The sequence below is a fragment of the Onthophagus taurus genome, chromosome 6, assembly GCF_036711975.1.
Source record: "Onthophagus taurus isolate NC chromosome 6, IU_Otau_3.0, whole genome shotgun sequence".
In the NCBI taxonomy this organism is placed as follows: Eukaryota; Metazoa; Arthropoda; class Insecta; order Coleoptera; family Scarabaeidae; genus Onthophagus; species Onthophagus taurus.
In genome coordinates this window covers 10218386-10240559 of record NC_091971.1, presented here as the reverse complement: position 1 = coordinate 10240559, position 22174 = coordinate 10218386, and the positions used below count along the sequence as shown (strand labels likewise).

Below are 22174 nucleotides of genomic sequence, written 5' to 3'. Positions count from 1 at the left end.
TAAATGGAAAAGGAATTAAACGGGCACAAATAGAAAAAGTAAAGATGACAACATGACGTTGTCAAAATTTATTTTTATTAATAAGATTTAAAGACGTTTCTCTAATTTAATCCAGATCCCGTTATCTGATTTAAGAACCAAATCGTTTCTCAGTATAACATCTTGGTTTTGATTTACTGGAAGAATGACGAAGTTTCTGAGTAAATTTGCTAAAGTCGCTTTAACTTCTAACATAGCAAATTTTTGCCCTAAAAACAATAAATTAATAATAATTAAAAACAAATATAAATAAAAAATTACCGATGCAGTTTCTTGGTCCAGCGCTAAATGGTATAAAACAAAACGGCGATCTCCCCTTAGTATTTTCAGGTGAAAATCTTTCCGGGTCAAAAACTTCAGGATCCTTAAAATATTCCGGGTTGCGATGAATTCCCATTGCGTAAATCGTTAACATAATTCCTTTTGGAAGAGTAATATCATCTAAAAATCAAATTAAAATAATCAAATTAAAAAAAGATTTTAATTAAAAAAATTTGATTAACCCATTTTAAAATCTTCAGTTAATTGGCGCCCATAAAGCGGAACTGTTGTGTACAAACGAAGTGCTTCTTTGATAATCATCTCCATATATTTCATTTCTTGAAGATCTGTAAACGTAAAATGTCTTTTGGGATCGTCTTTGAGGATTTCTTCGACTTCTTTGAAAGCTTTTTGTTGAATTTTAGGATTCATTGCTAAAGAGTGTATCGAAAAGGCTATCGTTGAAGCTGTTGTTTCGTGACCCTCAAAAGTAAAGGTATCAACTTCTTCGCGAATATCTTCATCGGTAAACGACGGATCTCCCATTTGATATTCTAATAATAAATCGAGGAAAGCTCGTTTCTTTTTAATTCCAAAATCATCGCGATCATTTCCATTAGAATTTATCTTATCGTTCGAATATAATTCCAAACGCCTCGATTTGATGATTTTTCTTGTATACCCGTGTAAAATTTCCAAATATTTCCTTTCATTAATTGCATCCGACGAAAAATACTTAAACATCGTATCAATTTGGAGAATTGGCGAAAACGAACGTCTAATTACAAGTAATCCCATTTTTTCGACCGTTTTTACATATTCAGAATTTATATCTTCTTGGGCGTTTACACAAGTTCCCATTGCGGTTTCTAAAAAGTTTTTTATAAAAAATTTGGTTTGTTTTATTTGTGTTATAGGTACCACAAATAACATCAAGAGCACATCTTGCTATATGCGGATAAACATCGAAACCCTTCTTTCCCATTTCTTTCGATAACTTTGAAATTAATCGATCGTGAGATGTGTTGAAGGTTTGAACGAAATCTTCTAAGATTTTGAAATGAAATGCTGGTGTTATGATTTTTCTATTTTTAGCCCATTTTTTACCTAAAATATATTATTTTAAATGTATTGTTATGCAAATTGTTGATGTTTTTATTGTTATGGATAAGATTGCAAAAATAGATACACCGGATAGTTACCAAATATCCGGCTTCACAGGAATTAGTATCTCTTTTAGGTGTTGGACATTGCAAATAATAATCAAGTTCAACCCCAGTAGGACTTTTTTCTTTGAATACAGCTTTATTTATATCAGGTTTACAATTAGCAACCTCATTGTAACAATCCCAATACGATATATAAAATCTCTTATTGCAGTTTCGTCTACGTTTGTAAGTCATGTTATCACTTTCGATTATTAATTAAAGTATCCTCTTTTTAATGCAAAAAGCCGTTTTGAAAAATCACTTTTAGTTCTTGAGAAATAAATTTTTGAAATAATCGACAATTTTTCTGGACGTCCGAAAGGCCTTTGACTCCGTGTGGCACAAAGGATTGCTATTTAAACTGGATAAGCTAAAAACGCCATACTATCTTCTAACCCTGATAAACCAATTCCTGTCGAATCGCTCCTCCATCGTGAAGTTGAAAAATCATTTCTCCCACAGCTTCTCCGCTCAGCAAGGCCTTCCTCAGGGTTCGCCTATCTCTCCCTCTCTATACAATCTTTTCTGCCACGATCTTTACAACGACAACCCAGACGCCTTTAACCTCACTGCATACGCACTACTTTATGCCGACGACACAGCATTGGTCTCGCACAGTAGGGATATCACTTCCTCGGTCCGTAAGCTGCAGACGCTCATAAACGAAACGGAAAATTGGTACCGAAAATGGCGCATCCTACTCAATCCCACAAAAACACAATTTTTTGTCCCATTCCTCTCACCCCGCGCTCCCTCTCCCACAATTACAATCCAATCAACGGCAATCTCCGTCTCATCAACCTGTAAGTATCTGGGCATAATACTTGACAGAACGCTTAAGTTTTCCACTCATGCAATCAAGGTGAAGATGAAAGTAAAGACACGCGCCAAACACTTTAAATCTCTCTCGTTCAGCGGTCGCGGAATCTCTACCTCATGTGCCTCGCACATCTACAAGACCATATGCAGGCCCATCATAGAATATGGATCAATACTGCTAAGCAACGCACCAAGAAGAACGAAGTACCACCTGGAAGTAGCGGAAAGATCTGCACTGAGATCCATCACCCGAATTAGGAACCCCCGTAATCCCCTCTTTAACCCTAGCAATAATCTGCTATACCAACTTACCGATATACCCCCTATCCATACCCGTCTTCAATCTTTGTCCGATAAATCCATTCTAAATTTTCCTACCAACGCCTTGCAACACACGCTTATATCGACTCCATTACTCCACCCTCGCAACAACCCACCTCTTCTCTTCCAAAAACTCCTGGCCGTCAGAGAAGACTGAAGCAAGCCGCCGACTACAAAAATCACGGGCAGAAAGACCTTGGTCGGTAGCCCTATTCTCACCCCTTAACTTTTTTATTTTTGTTTTATACACATATAGATATTTTTATTGTTATTCTTATTTTTTTTATGTAGTGGGTACAGAATAAAATTTGTTTTTCTTCTTCGACAATTTTTTCAAATTTTGCAATTTTCACCGATTAAGTTTTAAAAATTCGTATAAAATCCAGTTCCTGGAATAGAAGTATGAAAATTTCCCAAAGTGTTAATAAAGGTGTCCTCTTTCCAATGAACTAACACGTTTTGAAAAATAACTTTTAGTTTTTGAGAAAACAATATTTGAAGTTTTGATAAAATTTCCGATGTTGCAATTTTCATCGATAACTTTCAAAATTCCCTATAAAATTCATTTCTTGAAGGATCCTTGTGGAAATATCGCCAATTATTAATTAAAGTATCCTCTTTTTAATGCAACAAGCCGTTTGGAAAAATCACTTTTAGTTCTTGAGAAATAAATTTTTGAAATAATCGACAATTTTTTCAAATTTTGCAATTTTCACCGATTAAGTTTTAAAAATTCGTATAAAATCGATTTCTTGGAATATAAGTATGAAAATTTTCCAAAGTGTTAATAAAAGTGTCCTCTTTGCAACGAACTAACCCGTTTTGAAAAATAACTTTTAGTTTTTGAGAAAACAATATTTGAAATTTTGATAAAATTTTCGATGTTACAATTTTCATCGATAACTTTCAAAATTCCCTATAAAATTCATTTCTTGAAGGATCCTTGTGGAAATATCGCCAATTATTAATTAAAGTATCCTCTTTTTAATGCAAAAACCCGTTTTGAAAAATCACTTTTAGTTCTTGAGAAATAAATTTTTGAAATAATCGACAATTTTTTCAAATTTTGCAATTTTTACCGATTAAGTTTTAAAAATTCGTATAAAATCCAGTTCCTGAAATAGAAGTATGAAAATTTCCCAAAGTGTTAATAAAAGTGTCCTCTTTCCAATGAACTAACACGTTTTGAAAAATAACTTTTAGTTTTTGAGAAAACAATATTTGAAATTTTGATAAAATTTTCGATGTTACAATTTTCATCGATAACTTTCAAAATTCCCTATAAAATTCATTTCTTGAAGGATCCTTGTGGAAATATCGTCAATTATTAATTAAAGTATCCTCTTTTTAATGCAAAAAGCCGTTTTGAAAAATCACTTTTAGTTCTTGAGAAATTAATTTTTGAAATAATCGACAATTTTTTCAAATTTTGCAATTTTCACCGATTAACTTTTAAAAATTCGTATAAAATCCAGTTCCTGGAATAGCAGTATGAAAATTTCCCAATGTGTTAATAAAAGTGTCCTCTTTCCAATGAACTAACACGTTTTGAAAAATAACTTTTAGTTTTTGAGAAAACAATATTTGAAATTTTGATAAAATTTTCGATGTTACAATTTTCATCGATAACTTTCAAAATTCCCTATAAAATTCATTTCTTGAAGGATCCTTGTGGAAATATCGCCAATTATTAATTAAAGTATCCTCTTTTTAATGCAAAAACCCGTTTTGAAAAATCACTTTTAGTTCTTGAGAAATAAATTTTTGAAATAATCGACAATTTTTTCAAATTTTGCAATTTTCACCGATTAAGTTTTAAAAATTCGTATAAAATCCAGTTCCTGGAATAGAAGTATGAAAATTTCCCAAAGTGTTAATAAAAGTGTCCTCTTTCCAATGAACTAACCCGTTTTGAAAAATAACTTTTAGTTTTTGAGAAAACAATATTTGAAATTTTGATAAAATTTTCGATGTTGCAATTTTCATCGATAACTTTCAAAATTCCCTATAAAATTCATTTCTTGAAGGATCCTTGTGGAAATATCGGTAATTATTAATTAAAGTATCCTCTTTTTAATGCAACAAGCCGTTTTGAAAAATCGCTTTTAGTTCTTGAGAAATAAATTTTTGAAATAATCGACAATTTTTTCAAATTTTGCAATTTTCACTGTTTAAGTTTTAAAAATTCGTATAAAATCCAGTTCCTGGAATAGAAGTATGAAAATTTCCCAAAGTGTTAATAAAAGTGTCCTCTTTCCAATGAACTAACCCGTTTTGAAAAATAACTTTTAGTTTTTGAGAAAACAATATTTGAAATTTTGATAAAATTTTCGATGTTACAATTTTCATCGATAACTTTCAAAATTCCCTATAAAATTCATTTCTTGAAGGATCCTTGTGGAAATATCGTTAATTATTAATTAAAGTATCCTCTTTTTAATGCAAAAAGCCGTTTTGAAAAATCACTTTTAGTTCTTGAGAAATAAATTTTTGAAATAATCGACAATTTTTTCAAATTTTGCAATTTTCACTGATTAAGTTTTAAAAATTCGTATAAAATCCAGTGCCTGGAATAGAAGTATGAAAATTTCCCAAAGTGTTAATAAAAGTGTCCTCTTTCCAATGAACTAACCCGTTTTGAAAAATAACTTTTAGTTTTTGAGAAAACAATATTTGAAATTTTGATAAAATTTTCGATGTTACAATTTTCATCGATAACTTTCAAAATTCCCTATAAAATTCATTTCTTGAAGGATCCTTGTGGAAATATCGTCAATTATTAATTAAAGTATCCTCTTTTTAATGCAAAAAGCCGTTTTGAAAAATCACTTTTAGTTCTTGAGAAATAAATTTTTGAAATAATCGACAATTTTTTCAAATTTTGCAATTTTCGCCGATTAAGTTTTAAAAATTCGTATAAAATCCAGTTCCTGGAATAGAAGTATGAAAATTTCCCAAAGTGTTAATAAAAGTGTCCTCTTTCCAATGAACTAACCCGTTTTGAAAAATAACTTTTAGTTTTTGAGAAAACAATATTTGAAATTTTGATAAAATTTTCGATGTTGCAATTTTCATCGATAACTTTCAAAATTCCCTATAAAATTCATTTCTTGAAGGATCCTTGTGGAAATATCGCCAATTATTAATTAAAGTATCCTCTTTTTAATGCAACAAGCCGTTTTGAAAAATCGCTTTTAGTTCTTGAGAAATAAATTTTTGAAATAATCGACAATTTTTTCAAATTTTGCAATTTTCACCGATTAAGTTTTAAAAATTCGTATAAAATCCAGTTCCTGGAATAGAAGTATGAAAATTTCCCAAAGTGTTAATAAAAGTGTCCTCTTTCCAATGAACTAACCCGTTTTGAAAAATAACTTTTAGTTTTTGAGAAAACAATATTTGAAATTTTGATAAAATTTTCGATGTTGCAATTTTCATCGATAACTTTCAAAATTCCCTATAAAATTCATTTCTTGAAGGATCCTTGTGGAAATATCGGTAATTATTAATTAAAGTATCCTCTTTTTAATGCAACAAGCCGTTTTGAAAAATCGCTTTTAGTTCTTGAGAAATAAATTTTTGAAATAATCGACAATTTTTTCAAATTTTGCAATTTTCACTGTTTAAGTTTTAAAAATTCGTATAAAATCCAGTTCCTGGAATAGAAGTATGAAAATTTCCCAAAGTGTTAATAAAAGTGTCCTCTTTCCAATGAACTAACCCGTTTTGAAAAATAACTTTTAGTTTTTGAGAAAACAATATTTGAAATTTTGATAAAATTTTCGATGTTACAATTTTCATCGATAACTTTCAAAATTCCCTATAAAATTCATTTCTTGAAGGATCCTTGTGGAAATATCGTTAATTATTAATTAAAGTATCCTCTTTTTAATGCAAAAAGCCGTTTTGAAAAATCACTTTTAGTTCTTGAGAAATAAATTTTTGAAATAATCGACAATTTTTTCAAATTTTGCAATTTTCACTGATTAAGTTTTAAAAATTCGTATAAAATCCAGTGCCTGGAATAGAAGTATGAAAATTTCCCAAAGTGTTAATAAAAGTGTCCTCTTTCCAATGAACTAACCCGTTTTGAAAAATAACTTTTAGTTTTTGAGAAAACAATATTTGAAATTTTGATAAAATTTTCGATGTTACAATTTTCATCGATAACTTTCAAAATTCCCTATAAAATTCATTTCTTGAAGGATCCTTGTGGAAATATCGTCAATTATTAATTAAAGTATCCTCTTTTTAATGCAAAAAGCCGTTTTGAAAAATCACTTTTAGTTCTTGAGAAATAAATTTTTGAAATAATCGACAATTTTTTCAAATTTTGCAATTTTCGCCGATTAAGTTTTAAAAATTCGTATAAAATCCAGTTCCTGGAATAGAAGTATGAAAATTTCCCAAAGTGTTAATAAAAGTGTCCTCTTTCCAATGAACTAACCCGTTTTGAAAAATAACTTTTAGTTTTTGAGAAAACAATATTTGAAATTTTGATAAAATTTTCGATGTTGCAATTTTCATCGATAACTTTCAAAATTCCCTATAAAATTCATTTCTTGAAGGATCCTTGTGGAAATATCGCCAATTATTAATTAAAGTATCCTCTTTTTAATGCAACAAGCCGTTTTGAAAAATCGCTTTTAGTTCTTGAGAAATAAATATTTGAAATAATCGACAATTTTTTCAAATTTTGCAATTTTCACCGATTAAGTTTTAAAAATTCGTATAAAATCCAGTTCCTGGAATAGAAGTATGAAAATTTCCCAAAGTGTTAATAAAAGTGTCCTCTTTCCAATGAACTAACCCGTTTTGAAAAATAACTTTTAGTTTTTGAGAAAACAATATTTGAAATTTTGATAAAATTTTCAATGTTGCAATTTTCATCGATAACTTTCAAAATTCCCTATAAAATTCATTTCTTGAAGGATCCTTGTGGAAATGTCACCAATTATTAATTAAAGTATCCTCTTTTTAATGCAAAAAGCCGTTTTGAAAAATCACTTTTAGTTTTTGAGAAATAAATTTTTGAAATAATCGATAATTTTTTCAAATTTTGCAATTTTCGCCGATTAAGTTTTAAAAATTCATATAAAATCCAGTTCCTGGAATATGAGTATGAAAATTTCCCAAAGTGTTAATAAAAGTGTCCTCTTTCCAACGGACTAACCGTTTTGAAAAATAACTTTTAGTTGTTGAGAAAACAATATTTGAAGTTTTGATAAAATTTTCGATGTTGCAATTTTCATCGATAACTTTCAAAATTCCCTATAAAATTCATTTCTTGAAGGATCCTTGTGGAAATATCGTCAATTATTAATTAAAGTATCCTCTTTTTAATGCAAAAAGCCGTTTTGAAAAATCACTTTTAGTTCTTGAGAAATAAATTTTTGAAATAAACGACAATTTTTTCAAATTTTGCAATTTTCACCGATTAACTTTTAAAAATTCGTATAAAATCCAGTTCCTGGAATAGAAGTATGAATATTTCCCAAAGTGTTAATAAAGGTGTCCTCTTTCCAATGAACTAACACGTTTTGAAAAATAACTTTTAGTTTTTGAGAAAACAATATTTGAAGTTTTGATAAAATTTTCAATGTTGCAATTTTCATCGATAACTTTCAAAATTCCCTATAAAATTCATTTCTTGAAGGATCCTTGTGGAAATATCACCAATTATTAATTAAAGTATCCTCTTTTTAATGCAAAAAGCCGTTTTGAAAAATCACTTTTAGTTTTTGAGAAATAAATTTTTGAAATAATCGATAATTTTTTCAAATTTTGCAATTTTGCCGATTAAATTTTAATAATTCGTATAAAATCGATTTCTTGGAATATAAGTATGAAAATTTCCCAAAATGTTAATAAAAGTGCCCTCTTTCCAATGAACCAACACGTTTTGAAAAATAACTTGTAGTTTTTGAGAAAACAATATTTGAAGTTTTCATCAAATTTTCGATGTTGTAATTTTCATCGATAACTTTCAAAACTCGCTATAAAATTCATTTCTTGAAGGATCCTTGTGGAAATAGCAGTAATTATTAATTAAGGTATCCTCTTTTTAGAGTTGCTTCTTTAGTTAAATCTATCTATCTATCAGCAATATCAGCATCAATAAAGTTCATTTTGTATCTTGGATCCAAATAAGTTGACATATCTAATCTAAGGTAATTTTATAGAGATAATTTTATAATTTTAATTTGTATAACGTTAGAATGATAATAAAGAATACATTTGAGTTTTAAAGTTTTATTGAATACTGATTATTATTGTTGCCAACGTCAATATCTTTTCAGTAAAAATTATTTTCAAACAGTTTTTATGTATGTATTTTTAAAATCATATATTGCCATTTAATAAGTATAATAAAGGATGAGATGCTACAACGCCATTATTTGAGGTAAAACATAACACAACATAAAAGCCTTACAAAATGTCAATAGCTATGTTATGAGTTGAGTAAGTTTGGGTTATGAGTGGAATAACATTAAGGATAACCTGAATATTGATTGCATAACCAATATTTATGTATGATTAATGATTACGTTTCGATTATTAAAGTACTTTAAAAGATATAAATTATAAACAAACGTTTATTGCAAAACGATGTATAAGGATATGATATATGAGCTGATTGTTTTTCTTTTACTTCCAACCTTGGTTTGTTTAACCCACTTAAGGAAGCGAGAAAATTAAGCAAAAACAAAACACGATCCTTACCATATGAAGTAAGAAGTCCAGAACCAAGCCAATTATATAAAAAATCATAAGGTCGTGACTTTTTCAGTGGAATCGACGAACTTAAGACTTTTTCAAGGTGCTTTGGTTCGCTCATTATAACGTACGGCTGTGACCCGATAAAAATTCGATAGTTCTTCCCTTTAAATTGTTTATGAAATTTTAGAAGAGATTTGACGATTTCTAAAAAACAATTTAGAATACCTTTAAAATTACTTCAGATAATCTAATTACTTACTTGTTGGTGAACTTAAATCTAATGCATTTCCAATGAATGGTAAAACTTTCGGTCCATCGATCCCTTTTAATTTTGAACACTCATTAAAATATTTTAAATAATAAATAAAGAGAGAAACAAAAAATAAAACAACACAAGTTAGTATTACGTCCATCTCAACGTCGAGTAATTTAGTTACTGCTATGTTTCTATATCGCGTCGGAGACTTTGTTCGTCGTTTTTTAATGATTTAATGTGTAATCTTACGTTATGACGTTTTTCATCAATTTTGTGAGAATGACTAAGCATGTTGTGGTTATTATTTCAATGAAAACGGAAATGTTATGGCATACAATGTTAATCATTTATTTAATTTTAGGTTTAATCTTGTACTTATACACGTGGAAAAGATACGTCGAAAATAGATAAGCTTTATAAAAAAATAAAAAATATTGAATAAAAAACAGAACATAAACAGATTTAGATACTTCTTATTTTAGACACAATAATAAAGAAATAATTGTAATTCAAGAAAATTAATTTACAAAGAATTATTATTGACTAAACGTTTCCTCAAAGAAATCATAACACCATTCCTCGATTTTAAAATAACATCCGGTGCAATGGCTGGTTTAAAATTTTCAACAGGTAAAATTTCATATCTTCTTAATGTTGTGCTTAAAATAGTCTTCATTTCTAACATAGCAAATTTTTGGCCTAAAATATAAATCAAAATTAAATTTAAAATTAATTTTTTCTAAACAAATGCTTACCAATACAATTTCTAGGTCCAGCACTAAAAGGTACAAAGCTGTAAGGATGTCGGTTAATGTTATTCTCAGGAAGAAATCGATTTGGATCGAATTTTTCGGGGTCAAAAAAAATTTCCGGTTTTCTATGAATTCCGTAAGCCAAAGTAACTAAATGAACGCCCTTTGGAATTAGAAAACCATCTAAAATAAAATTTATTAATAATAAATTATGATTAAGTAACTTGTATTGAGTACCAATTTCTATATCTTCAATAGTTTCCCTCCCAAAATAAAAAACAGATGGATAAAGTCTCAAAACTTCTTTAATAACTATTTCTAAGTACTTCATATTTTGCAACTCATTATAAGTAGCGCATCTTTGCTGGTCATCGCCAAATAACTTATATTGTTCCTCAAAAGCTTTCGTTTGCACCAAAGAATTTTGTGATAAAGAATACAAACTAAAAGCTACAGCTGAAGCTGTTGTATCGTGACCTTCAAACATAAAAGTATCAACTTCTTGACGAATTTCTTCGTTACTCAAAGGAACCCCATCGATTTTCGCGTGAAGAAGTAAATCTAAAAATGCCATTCGTTGTTTTCCTTCCTTATTTTCATTGACAAAGTTTTCACGAAGAAGTTCTTCTTTGCGTTTTGAAATAACCGAGTTTGTATAACCATGTAAAACTTTTAAAGCTTCTGCTTCTTTTTTAAAATCCGAGGAAAAATAATAAATCCAATCGATAAATTTATGAAGGGATATTACTCGTCTTTTTATGATTCGACTCATTTTTTGTACACTTTGGACATATTTTGAGTTTTGGTTGTTTTGGGCATGGACATTAACTCCCATTGCAGCTTCTAAAAATTATGAAGAAGTTGTTTAAAGAAATGTAAAACGAAGAAAATGATTATTACCACAAATTACATCTAAAGTTAATAGGGTGACGTATGGGTAAACATCAAAACTTCCTGAATCGATGTGATTCTTTAATTTCTGCACAAAAATGTTACTTTGACTGTTAAAAACGTTAATGTATTGCTCTAAAATTTGAAAATGAAACGTTGGGGTAAGAATTTTTCGAGTTTTTTTCCATTTTTCAGCTAAAAATAAATAAAAAGATTTTATTTTACGTTAATAAAATTATTTGTACTCAAGGATGGGAAAATCTAAAAGGAGTGCTACATCTGCAAGGAGCCTGTATAGCTCCGGAATGAAAATATCCCTCATTTTAACGTTTTTTAGTGTTTGTTAACACAAAATCTTTTTTATTTCAAGAACCATTAATGATACAAGTTTTAACAAAGAGTACATTTTTTGTTTAAAATACTTCACAGAATTCAAAAATGTGCTCAAAATTAAAATTGAGTCAGTGGTTTAGATGTTATGGAGTGTAGAATTACGATGTTTTCACTTTTTGTATTTTTACTACAAAATCGCTGATATCATACAAACGGTGTGATACTACTTTTAATTAAAAGTACTTTTTTACGTAAAATACTTGGAGGAATTCAAAAATGTACTTGAAATTCGAATCTGTGCAGTTTTATAAAATTTACATGCTCCGGAATGAAAATATCCCTCATTTAACGTTTTTAAGTGTTTGTTAACACAAAATCTTTTTTATCTCAAGAACCGTTAATGATACAACTGTTAACAAAGAGTACTTCTTTTGTTTAAAATACCTCACAGAATTCAAAAATGTACTCAAAATTAAAATTGAGTCAGTGGTTTAGATGTTATGGAGAGTAGAATTACAATGTTTTCACTTTTGTATTTTTACGACAAAATCGTTGATATCATAAAAACGGTGTGATACTGCTTTTAATTAAAAGTACTTTTTTACGTAAAATACTTGGAGGAATTCAAAAATGTACTTGAAATTCGAATCTGTGCAGTTTTATAAAATATACCAGCTCCGGAATGAAAATATTGCTCATTTTAACGTTTTTTAGTGTTTGTTAACACAAAATCTTTTTTATCTCAAGAACCGTTATTGATACAACTGTTAACAAAGAGTACTTCTTTTGTTTAAAATACTTCACAGAATTCAAAAATGTGCTCAAAATTAAAATTGAGCCAGTGGTTTAGATGTTATGGAGCGTAGAATTACGATATCTTCACTTTTTGTATTGATACTACAAAATCGTTGATATTATAAAAACGGTTTGTGCTGCTACTTTTGATGAAAAGCACTATTTTGCGTAAAATACTTGAAGGAATTCAAAAATGTGCTTGAAATTCGAATCTGTGCAGTTTTATAAAATATACAGGCTCCGGAATGAAAATATCCCTCATTTTAACATTTTTTAGTGTTTTTTAACACAAAATCTTTTTTATCTCAAGAACCGTTAATGATACAACTGTTAACAAAGGGTACTTCTTTTGTTTAAAATACTTCACAAAATTCAAAAATGTGCTCAAAATTAAAATTGAGCCAGTGGTTTAGATGTTATGGAGTGTAGAATTACGATGTCTTCACTTTTTGTATTGATACTACAAAATCATTGATATTATAAAAACGGTTTGTGCTCCTACTTTTGATGAAAAGAGCTTTTTTACGTAAAATATTTAGAGGAATTCAAAAATGTACTCGAAATTCGAAAATATTCAGTTATCATGTCTCAAGCAACATTACAAAACACGAATAAAATAAATTAAGCATTTATTAACTCAAAGTGTGAAACATGTATCTGATATAGCAGTCCTCTTTTATCGTTTTTGTTTTGTACTTACGCCCACTTGTTAATAACCCAGTTCCAAGCCAACGATGAAAAAACTTGTATTCCCAAGATTTATTTAACAGTTTATTCGATGATAAAACAAGTTCAGCTTTTTCAGGATCGCAAATTAATAAGAGATGTTTACCGAAAATGTGCATCTTCACAACGCCTCCATATTCGTGCGCTGTTTTTGTTAAAAGAGGCAAAACAACTAAAATTTATTATTTTAGTTTAATATTGTCGTAATTTTGTGTTAACTTACTTTTAGGGTCTTTAAAATAACTCACGTGCCCAATAATTTTAGGACAACTCGGAGAGGGAACATTTTTTAATATATTTTTTACTCGAAATACTTCGCGAATATATTTAAAAATAAAAATTTTTATAATAACCAAAAGTAATAAGAAAACAACACTCATTTTATTATAAACTTAGCACAATTTAAACTCACTTAATCCTTTAAATTTTTTTTAAATAAAAATAATACGTATTAAATTTTGAGCCCTCGCCCACGTTGAACTAAATGATTTTACAACCTCATTTTCAAAAGGTAATTAAAAACCTTTAATAACACTTTCTCGCTTTCATTTCAACAGAAATTTAAAGTATTCTTAGAATTTCTTTTAATACATTATTAATTATTTAAAAGTAATCCTATTCTAAATCACTAAATATTTTCGGTACATCTTAACCGAAGTTTAACTTCGATTCCTTTCATGGGTTTTAATATTAAATCCGGCAACCAAATCGGCTCGAATTCAGGAACTTCCAAAATCTGAAAATGCCTCAACACTTTTGAAATTGTCGCTTTCATTTCTAACATAGCGAAACGTTGTCCGATACAATTTCTTGGACCAGCGCTAAACGGGATGTAACTAAAAGGACCTCTTGAGTTCTGATTCTCTAGTGTAAAACGTTCGGGATCAAATTTTTCCGGATTTGGATAAATCGTTGGATTTCTATGAAGACCCCAAGCAAAAATTATACAACTCACATCGGTCGGAATTATACTCGAACCTAAAAATGAATACAAATTTTAAATAATTGATGCGGAAAATGATACGGTAAGGTAAATAACATGGTACTTTTCTTATTTGTAAAGTTGAAAATTTAATAATAATCTGTTATTTGCGGTAACAATATTAATGGGTGAGTTTAAAGAGGAAATTGTTAATGAAAAATAAAGTTGTTTATATTTTTACCTATGATTGTATCTTCAACTACTTTTCTCCCATAAAATGGTACTGATGGGTATAATCTCAACGTTTCTTTAATCACCATTTCCAAATATTTCATATTTTGTAAATCATTGAACGTGACGGGTCGAGATGTATCATCATTGAAGATATCTTTAAGTTCTTCTATTACTTTTTGCTGAAAAACGAAATATTTTAAATTAAATTAATAATAACTATATTATGTGAATTTTTCATTATTACCGTAATTTCTAATACAAAAGTTTTATTTTAACAGTAAGTTAAAAAAATCTTCATTAAAACCTGACTAAAGTCCAATAACAATTAAAACTAGAACTAACACTAGAACTAGAACTGGAAATATTCGGGTTTAGCCGCACGTCTCTTAAGACGGCTAAACCCGAATGTTTCTAGTTCTAAGTCTAGTGTTTGTTCTAGTTTTACACTAGCACTATCACTAGAACTAACACAATACTTAGAACTAGAATCATTGGGATTTAGCCGTCTTGAAAGACGTGCGGCTAAATCAGAATGATTCTAGTTCTAGGTCTTGTGATAGTTCTAACGATAGTTTACGAAAGATATTCTTTTCTTGTGAGTTAATATGAAAGCTTTAGACTTCTTTGGGGATTTACACTTTATGGGAGTTAATTTAGGTACACTTTGATGGTTAACAAAGTTAAAAATTATTATTATTTACTTACTTGAACTTCTGGATTTTTAGCTAAACAATAAAAAGCACAACTAATAGCAAAAGCTGTTGTATCATGACCCTACAAAAACATAAAAATCAATAAAAATGTCTTAGATTAAACAAATTTGATTACTTCAAACATAAAAGTATCAACTTCCTGCCTTATTTCATCATCAGTCATCGGTCTGCCATCCAAACTCGATTGCAAAAGAAGATCTAAAAACGCCAATCTCTTCCTTTTCTCAACATTTTTTTCCCCAGCATTGTTGTTTTTAAGCAATTCGGTGCGCCTCTTTTGTATGACCGAGTTGGTGTAATCGTGCAAAACTTTAAGTGCGTTTCGTTCGATTTTATAATCTTCGGTTAGATAATAAAACAAATTGAACATTTTAACCGGCGAAAATAAGCGCTCCCTCAAAACCCGACTCATTTCTTTTACGTTCAGCACGTATTTCGAATCCGAATTTAGTTGGGCGTTCACTTTCGTTCCCATCGCCGTTTCGCAAATAACATCCAAAGCGCATAACGTAACGTGATCGTAAATGTTAACCTTCTTTTTTTCTTTACTTTTTAAAATGTCTATTAAAATGTCCGAGCACGAATCGAAAATGTCGATGAATTGCTCGAGGATTTGAAAGTGAAAAGTTGGGGTGATTATTTTACGGGTTTTTTTCCATTTTTCAGCTTCAAAAAGAAAAAAAAGAAGTTAAAACGTTTTTTTTTGTTTTAAATATAGGTTGTGTAGTTTCATAACACTTTAGAATCTGTGTTATGTTAATAAATAATAACCTTAACCACGACAAACATCAAGGTTAAGGTGACTTAATGATTGCGGAAATTCCCAGTTAAAGAGATTGTTAATTAATAACTTTATGGTATATGTAGATGTTTTATCAACGTCATTAATAAGTTTTATGTAAAAAAGATTCACTTACGTTCACTTGTTAATAACCCAGTTCCGAGCCATCCCCTGAAATATTCGTATTCTTCAGATTTGTGTAAAACTCTAGTTGTGCTTAAAATAGCTTCAATATGGTCGTAATCAGATATTAAAACAGATCTGTACCATAACATTCTATATACTAATAAACCGCCGAGTTCTGTAGCATCTTTTTGGAATTTTTCAAGGATTTCTAAATGACAAAATAAAATTAATAACAAAAATGCAATCAAATCCACGTTAATTTATATTTAATTCGTTAAATTATCCAAAATCGGTGTAGCAACACCCTAAACTTTCACGGTTTGTGTAATTTTGAGAGTGGATTTAGAAAGGTTTTGAATTTATTTAAGTCAATTAAAATTGATACATTTTTAATGTTAAAGTTAATGTAAACGATTTAGATACATTTTTGCGTTATTAAACAAGAAATTATGAATCATATTACAAAATAAATGATAACAGAAGATAATCTATAAAAAAACCAGACTTTTCCTTAGTTTATCAATTAATAGTTAAGAGTTCAATGATAAATTTTGTTTTTGTTAACAATTTTAGAGGTTCAAGTTTGAACTTTATATCTGAAAATAATTAAACTAAGAATGATTCATAAGTGTTAATTAATTTCTTTGAGAAAAATGATCGCCCTATTACTGGCAATAACAAGTCGCTTTGTCCTTGTCCATTTATACGCATTCACCGGCTGCTTAATGCACCAAATAATACCACAACATTACCGTTCTCTTTTGCAATCCACCTTTGTAATATGGGAGCTACTCTATTTATTTCAAATTTTTTCCCAATCAAAAAATTTCAAAATAATATTATATTTCGTTCAAATTCTAATTATAAGTGTTAAATCGAATTTAAAATATTTTATTTACTTACTACTTGGATGCATTGCAAAATCTAATGTATTTCCCAATAAAGGTATTCCTTTTGGGGTTGGCACATTTTCCAAAACTTTCCATATCCTGCTATGTTTCAAATAAAATTTCACGAACAAACCAATTAAAAAGACCGCGATTAGGATGTGATACATTTTATGTACTTAGAATGCAACATGCAACTACCGACTGTGCGTTGGTTTAGATAACTCGTTGTATTTAAATTGAAATGAGGCTGTAAGGTAAAATGATCGAACAGGAGTTTACTCTCGAAGTCCTTCGAGATCATAAATAATTTTTTCTTTTAGAATAATAAATTTTATTTTAAACGTTTTAATCTAATCTATGAAATATAATAACTGAAAATATGAATCACATTAAAAATCAAATACAATTTTACAAATTTTACAAATCTAAAAATCCCTGTGTTCTAATCGTACATTAACCCCGTTAAGCGATTTCAAAATTGCGTCTGGAACTAAAATCGGCTCAAATCCCTTTACGGGATGTATTTCAAAATTTCTTAACACTTTAGCGATCGTCGATTTCAATTCCATCATTGCAAACCTTTGTCCAATACAATTTCTTGGACCTGCACTAAATGGAATGTAACTAAAAGGACTTCGCGTTTGTTGATTCTCTAAAGTAAATCGGTCCGGATCGAATTTTTCTGGGTCGGGATAAATGGTTGGATCTCTATGAAGAATGTAAATTGAGATTCCTAATGTTGCTCGTCTTGGTATTAATCCACCAACTAAAACAAAATTATAATAATAAGAATAAGAAAACAACATACTAAGTAACATGTGCAAATACACTACTAAGTACAACGAAGAAGTCATAATATCTATTCTTCCGGTAATGTCAAAGATTTTTGAGAAGCAGATTAATAAATCAGTACTTCTATATAGCAGGCCAAAAAGAGTGAACTGGACTAAGTTGATAGCCATCATATTTATAACCATAATCCAGGCAAATTCTAATTGAAATCCTATTTATTACTCTATTTTTGCACAAGATGTGGATATGTCATCAACAGCCCAAAACGTACCTATCAGCAATTATCTATAATGTAAATAATGGTTCCATAAATAGTTCCTAACAAATTCTTCCAACAATGATAACCAAATGTTGTGAATTTGATTTCATTCGGCAATCATTTACCTGTACCGACTTATCAATACAAGTCAGGTCAAAAGTGAATGTTCCAAGTTATATAAGCAAGTTATATTAACTTGCTACATCATGAACACTTATTTTGTTGCTTCCATATACATGTGTATTGTATCTAGATAATAAAGTGGAGATAATGTGATGTGACAAGAAACGTCTTTCTTTCTGATTTTTATTCCAGACACCTCTTGGAACAACCAATTGGACCTTGGAACAAAAATCGGAGAAAAAGATTTTCTTGTCACATCATATTTACGAATTAATCTTAAAAAGTGTGATGGAAACGAAAATTCACCAAACAGCAATAAGCTAAATAAAGTTAAATAATCTCTATAAAGTTGAGACTTGTATGGTGGTTCAATGACTTTGTAAAAGAAAACTACAATGACTTGGACTCAGTTTAAATTGAGCAAACACAAACATTTTTGACAAGATATCTGTTTATTATGACTACCTCATAATCTCATATAAATCTCATCGCCTTATCAAGATTTATACTTTCTAAGAACAATAAAGGAATCCAAAAAAGTGAAAAAATCAATATCTAAAGCAGCCATCATTTATATCATTAAAATTTTTTTAACTTACAATATGCAGTATCAGAAGTTGCTTGTCTTGAAATAAAAGGAACCGGCGGATATAATCTCAAAGCCTCTTTAATAACCATCTCTAAATATTTCATTTCATTCAATTCCTCATAACTAGGCATTCGATTTTTATCATCGCCAAAAATCGTTTTTAATTCTTCGACAACTTTATCTTGAACTTTTTGGTTTAAACCCAAACAGAACAAAGTAAAAGCGGTCGCCGAAGAAGTTGTATCGTGTCCTTCAAACATGAAAGTATCAACTTCCTCGCGTATTTCTTCATCGGTCATCGGACGTTCGTTAATCGTCGACTCCAAAAGTAAATCTAAGAAAGCTAATCGTCTCTTTTTGGTGGTTTCGATTTTGATGTTTTTGCTGTCTTTTAAAGCTTGGCGACGTTCTTTGATTACGGCGTTAGTGTGGCCGTGCAAAACTTTTAAAGCTTTTCTTTCCTTCATGTGAGCGACGGAAAAAATATAAAATATATTGATTATAGGGAAAAAAATTCTTTTACGAATTATCTTGCTTATTAATTGGACGCTTTTTACGTATTCTGAATCGGATTTTTCTTGGGCATTAATTTGAACACCCATAGCAGATTCTAAAAAGATGTTTTTAATTTCTTTTATAATATTTTAAAACCAAATAATACCACAAATAACGTCTAAAGCGCATAAAGTTACGTAAGGATAAATATCAGTGTCTTTTCCAACTTCCTCGTTAAGTTTACCAATTAAAATATTACTCGCTGAGTGATAAATTTCTATAAATTGTTCTAAAATTTGGAAATGAAAAGTTGGAGTTATGATTTTCCGGGTAATTTTCCATTTTTCAGCTTTAAAAAAATGATGATATAATTTTTTTTAATCTAAAGTGGTTTTAATTTTATTTTTACCTCCAGCTGTTAATAATCCAGTTCCTAACCATCTTGATAAGAACAAGTACTCTCTACCTTTCTCCAAAAATTTCGTTCCATTTAAAATCATTTCGATTATTTTAACATCAGTGATCAAAAATATATTTAAAATAAATAGAAAACAGAATCGTATAAACCCACCATGTTCGCGTTGAAGATCTGTTAATTGATCTAAAATTTCTAAAAAAAAATACAATTTTTATTTGATTGATAAAGATTTTTAGTTAGATTACGTTTCGGGGCCTTCATAATTGTAATATGACCCAAAAATGGATAAGAAGGTGGCGAAGACACATCTTTAAGGTAATAACTCAAGTAAATTGCTCTTAAAACGTAAGCTACAAGCAAAAGAACTCCAAGAATTTTTAATAAATAAATTAAAACTTCAATTAACATTATTTTAAAATTCGTGATACAATATGAAATAGAACTGAGGGCCACTTTTGAAGAGTTATCTGTATTTATAAGATGGTGATAAGAAATTTTTAGGCAAGGCGATAATAACAATAACATTTAGAGATGGTTTTAAGATTTGATATAAATAAGATTGGTAATATTTTAGGAATATTTGTAAATAATTATGAATAATACACCATGTTTCATTTTCTTAGATTAATTCATAATTTTGTAAATATAAAACATTTCGAAACTATTACGTCTAAATTAATGTTTGTGCTGAATTAATTACGAACTAAAATTTATTTCAGGTTCACTTGAAGTTAAATTGACGTCGATTTCAAGCAAAATGTTTATAAAATTGTTGCGTATTAATAATTACGTTACGATTATTTTATTTGAAAATTAATCCCATGTTAGTTTTTACATTTTTAATAAACGGGTTATTATTACATAATAGAGAGAAACCTTTACTTTGCAATTTTTAGGTTCATTTGAAAGTATAGCCGGCTGAACTTGAGATTTTTTCAATAAAAAATCGTATATTTTCAGTCAAACCAAGGTGGAATAGTGAAAGCTTTACAATGTTAAATGTAATTGTATAAAGGAAAATAATTTAATATAAAAAATAAATTAGTAATTTGTTTCATTAGAAAGAATATAGATGATTGAGTTGAATTTAACATTAATAATACGTATTTAAATTATAATAATTAACTTTTAACGCTGTCAACAAGAATATTTCTATAAAATTCTGTTCTTCTTAATCATATCTTGGTTTAATTGCGTCTCAAGTTTACAAAACAAATGTAATCATCTCTTTCGTCATTGCTACTTTCACGGAGTTTTTTCATTATTATTTTTGATGATTGTTATTTCTACAAACAATCAATCTTCTTAATTAATAATTTTAATAGCAATAACTTTTCATATCGTAGTGAATAATACTAGCATATAACAATAAAACCACTAACAATAAAAACTAAGTTATTTTTCAAAATGGGTTTTCAATTTTCAAAATTGTCGATTATTTTAAACATTTATTTTTCAAGAACTAAATGTGATGTTTCAAAACGGTTTTTTGCATTAAAAAGAGGATACTTTAATTAATAATTGGTGATATTTCCACCAGGATCATTCAAGAAATGAATTTTAAGCGAATTTTGAAAATTATCGATGAAAATTGCAACATCGAAAATTTTATCAAAACTTCAAATATTGTGTTTTCAAAAACTAAAAGTTATTTTTCAAAACGGGTTGATTCATTGGAAAGAGGACACTTTTATTAACATTTTGGGAAATTTTCGTACTCATATTCCAAGAAATCGATTTTATACGAATTATTAAAGTTTAATCGGCGGAAATTGCAAAATTCGAAAAAATTGTCAATTATTACAAACATTTATTTCTCAAGAACTAAAAGTGATTTTTCAAAACGGCTTGTTGCATTAAAAAGAGGATACTTTAATTAATAATTGGCGATATTTCCACAAGGATCCTTCAAGAAATGAATTTTATAGGGAATTTTGAAAGTTATCGATGAAAATTGCAACATCGAAAATTTTATCAAAATTTCAAATATTGTTTTCTCAAAAACTAAAAGTTATTTTTCAAAACGTGTTAGTTCATTGGAAAGAGGACACTTTTATTAACACTTTGGGAAATTTTCATACTTCTATTCCAGGAACTGGATTTTATACGAATTTTTAAAACTTAATCGGTGAAAATTGCAAAATTTGAATAAATTGTTGATTATTTCAAAAATTTATTTCTCAAGAACTAAAAGTGATTTTTCAAAACTGCTTTTTGCATTAAAAAGAGGATACTTTAATTAATTATTGGCGATATTTCCACAAGGATCCTTCAAGAAATGAATTTTATAGCGAATTTTGAAAGTTATCGATGAAAATTGCAACATCGAAAATTTTATGAAAACTTCAAATATTGTTTTCTCAAAAATTAAAAGTTATTTTTCAAAACGTGTTGGCTCATTGGAAAGAGGGCACTTTTATTAACATTTTGGGAAATTTTCATACCCATATTCCAAGAAATCGATTTTATACGAATTATTAAAATTTAATAGGCGAAAATTGCGAAATTCGAAAAAATTGTCGATTATTTCAAAAATTTATTTCTCAAGAACTGAAAGTGATTTTTCAAAACGACTTGTTGCATTAAAAAAAGGATACTTCAATTAAAAATTGGTGATATTTCCACAAGGATCCTTCAAGAAATGAATTTTATAGCGAATTTTGAAAATTATTGATGAAAATTGCAACATCGAAAATTTCAAATATTGTTTT

At 28.8% G+C, this 22174-nt stretch overlaps 3 protein-coding genes across 3 annotated transcripts; all 3 read right to left on the bottom strand.

Annotated features, from left to right (window-relative positions):
- Positions 1–30: 30 nt before the first annotated feature.
- On the bottom strand, positions 31–16999 carry LOC111427936 (uncharacterized). The gene is made up of 12 exons (XM_023063300.2): positions 16801–16999; positions 15908–16105; positions 15106–15656; positions 14983–15051; positions 14285–14456; positions 13751–14099; positions 9628–9854; positions 9372–9572; positions 1222–1407; positions 543–1169; positions 301–480; positions 31–248 (listed from the first exon to the last, which is right to left on the bottom strand). Exons 1-12 carry the CDS (start codon positions 16952–16954, stop codon positions 88–90), a joined length of 3075 nt encoding a protein of 1024 aa, XP_022919068.2. The 5' UTR covers positions 16955–16999; the 3' UTR covers positions 31–87.
- Positions 9949–13752, bottom strand: LOC111427795 (cytochrome P450 4c3-like). Its single transcript, XM_023063098.2, has 6 exons — positions 13345–13752; positions 13096–13293; positions 11277–11462; positions 10614–11219; positions 10380–10559; positions 9949–10323 (listed from the first exon to the last, which is right to left on the bottom strand). Exons 1-6 carry the CDS (start codon positions 13499–13501, stop codon positions 10148–10150), a joined length of 1503 nt encoding a protein of 500 aa, XP_022918866.2. The 5' UTR covers positions 13502–13752; the 3' UTR covers positions 9949–10147.
- A 139-nt stretch (positions 17000–17138) lies between the features above and the next one.
- LOC124544572 (cytochrome P450 4c3-like) lies at positions 17139–19930 on the bottom strand. The gene is given in 5 exon segments (NM_001402338.1): positions 17139–17553; positions 18561–19160; positions 19212–19394; positions 19455–19655; positions 19709–19930. Coding segments are annotated over 5 exon segments (1488 nt in total). The 5' UTR covers positions 19872–19930; the 3' UTR covers positions 17139–17212.
- Positions 19931–22174: the final 2244 nt, after the last annotated feature.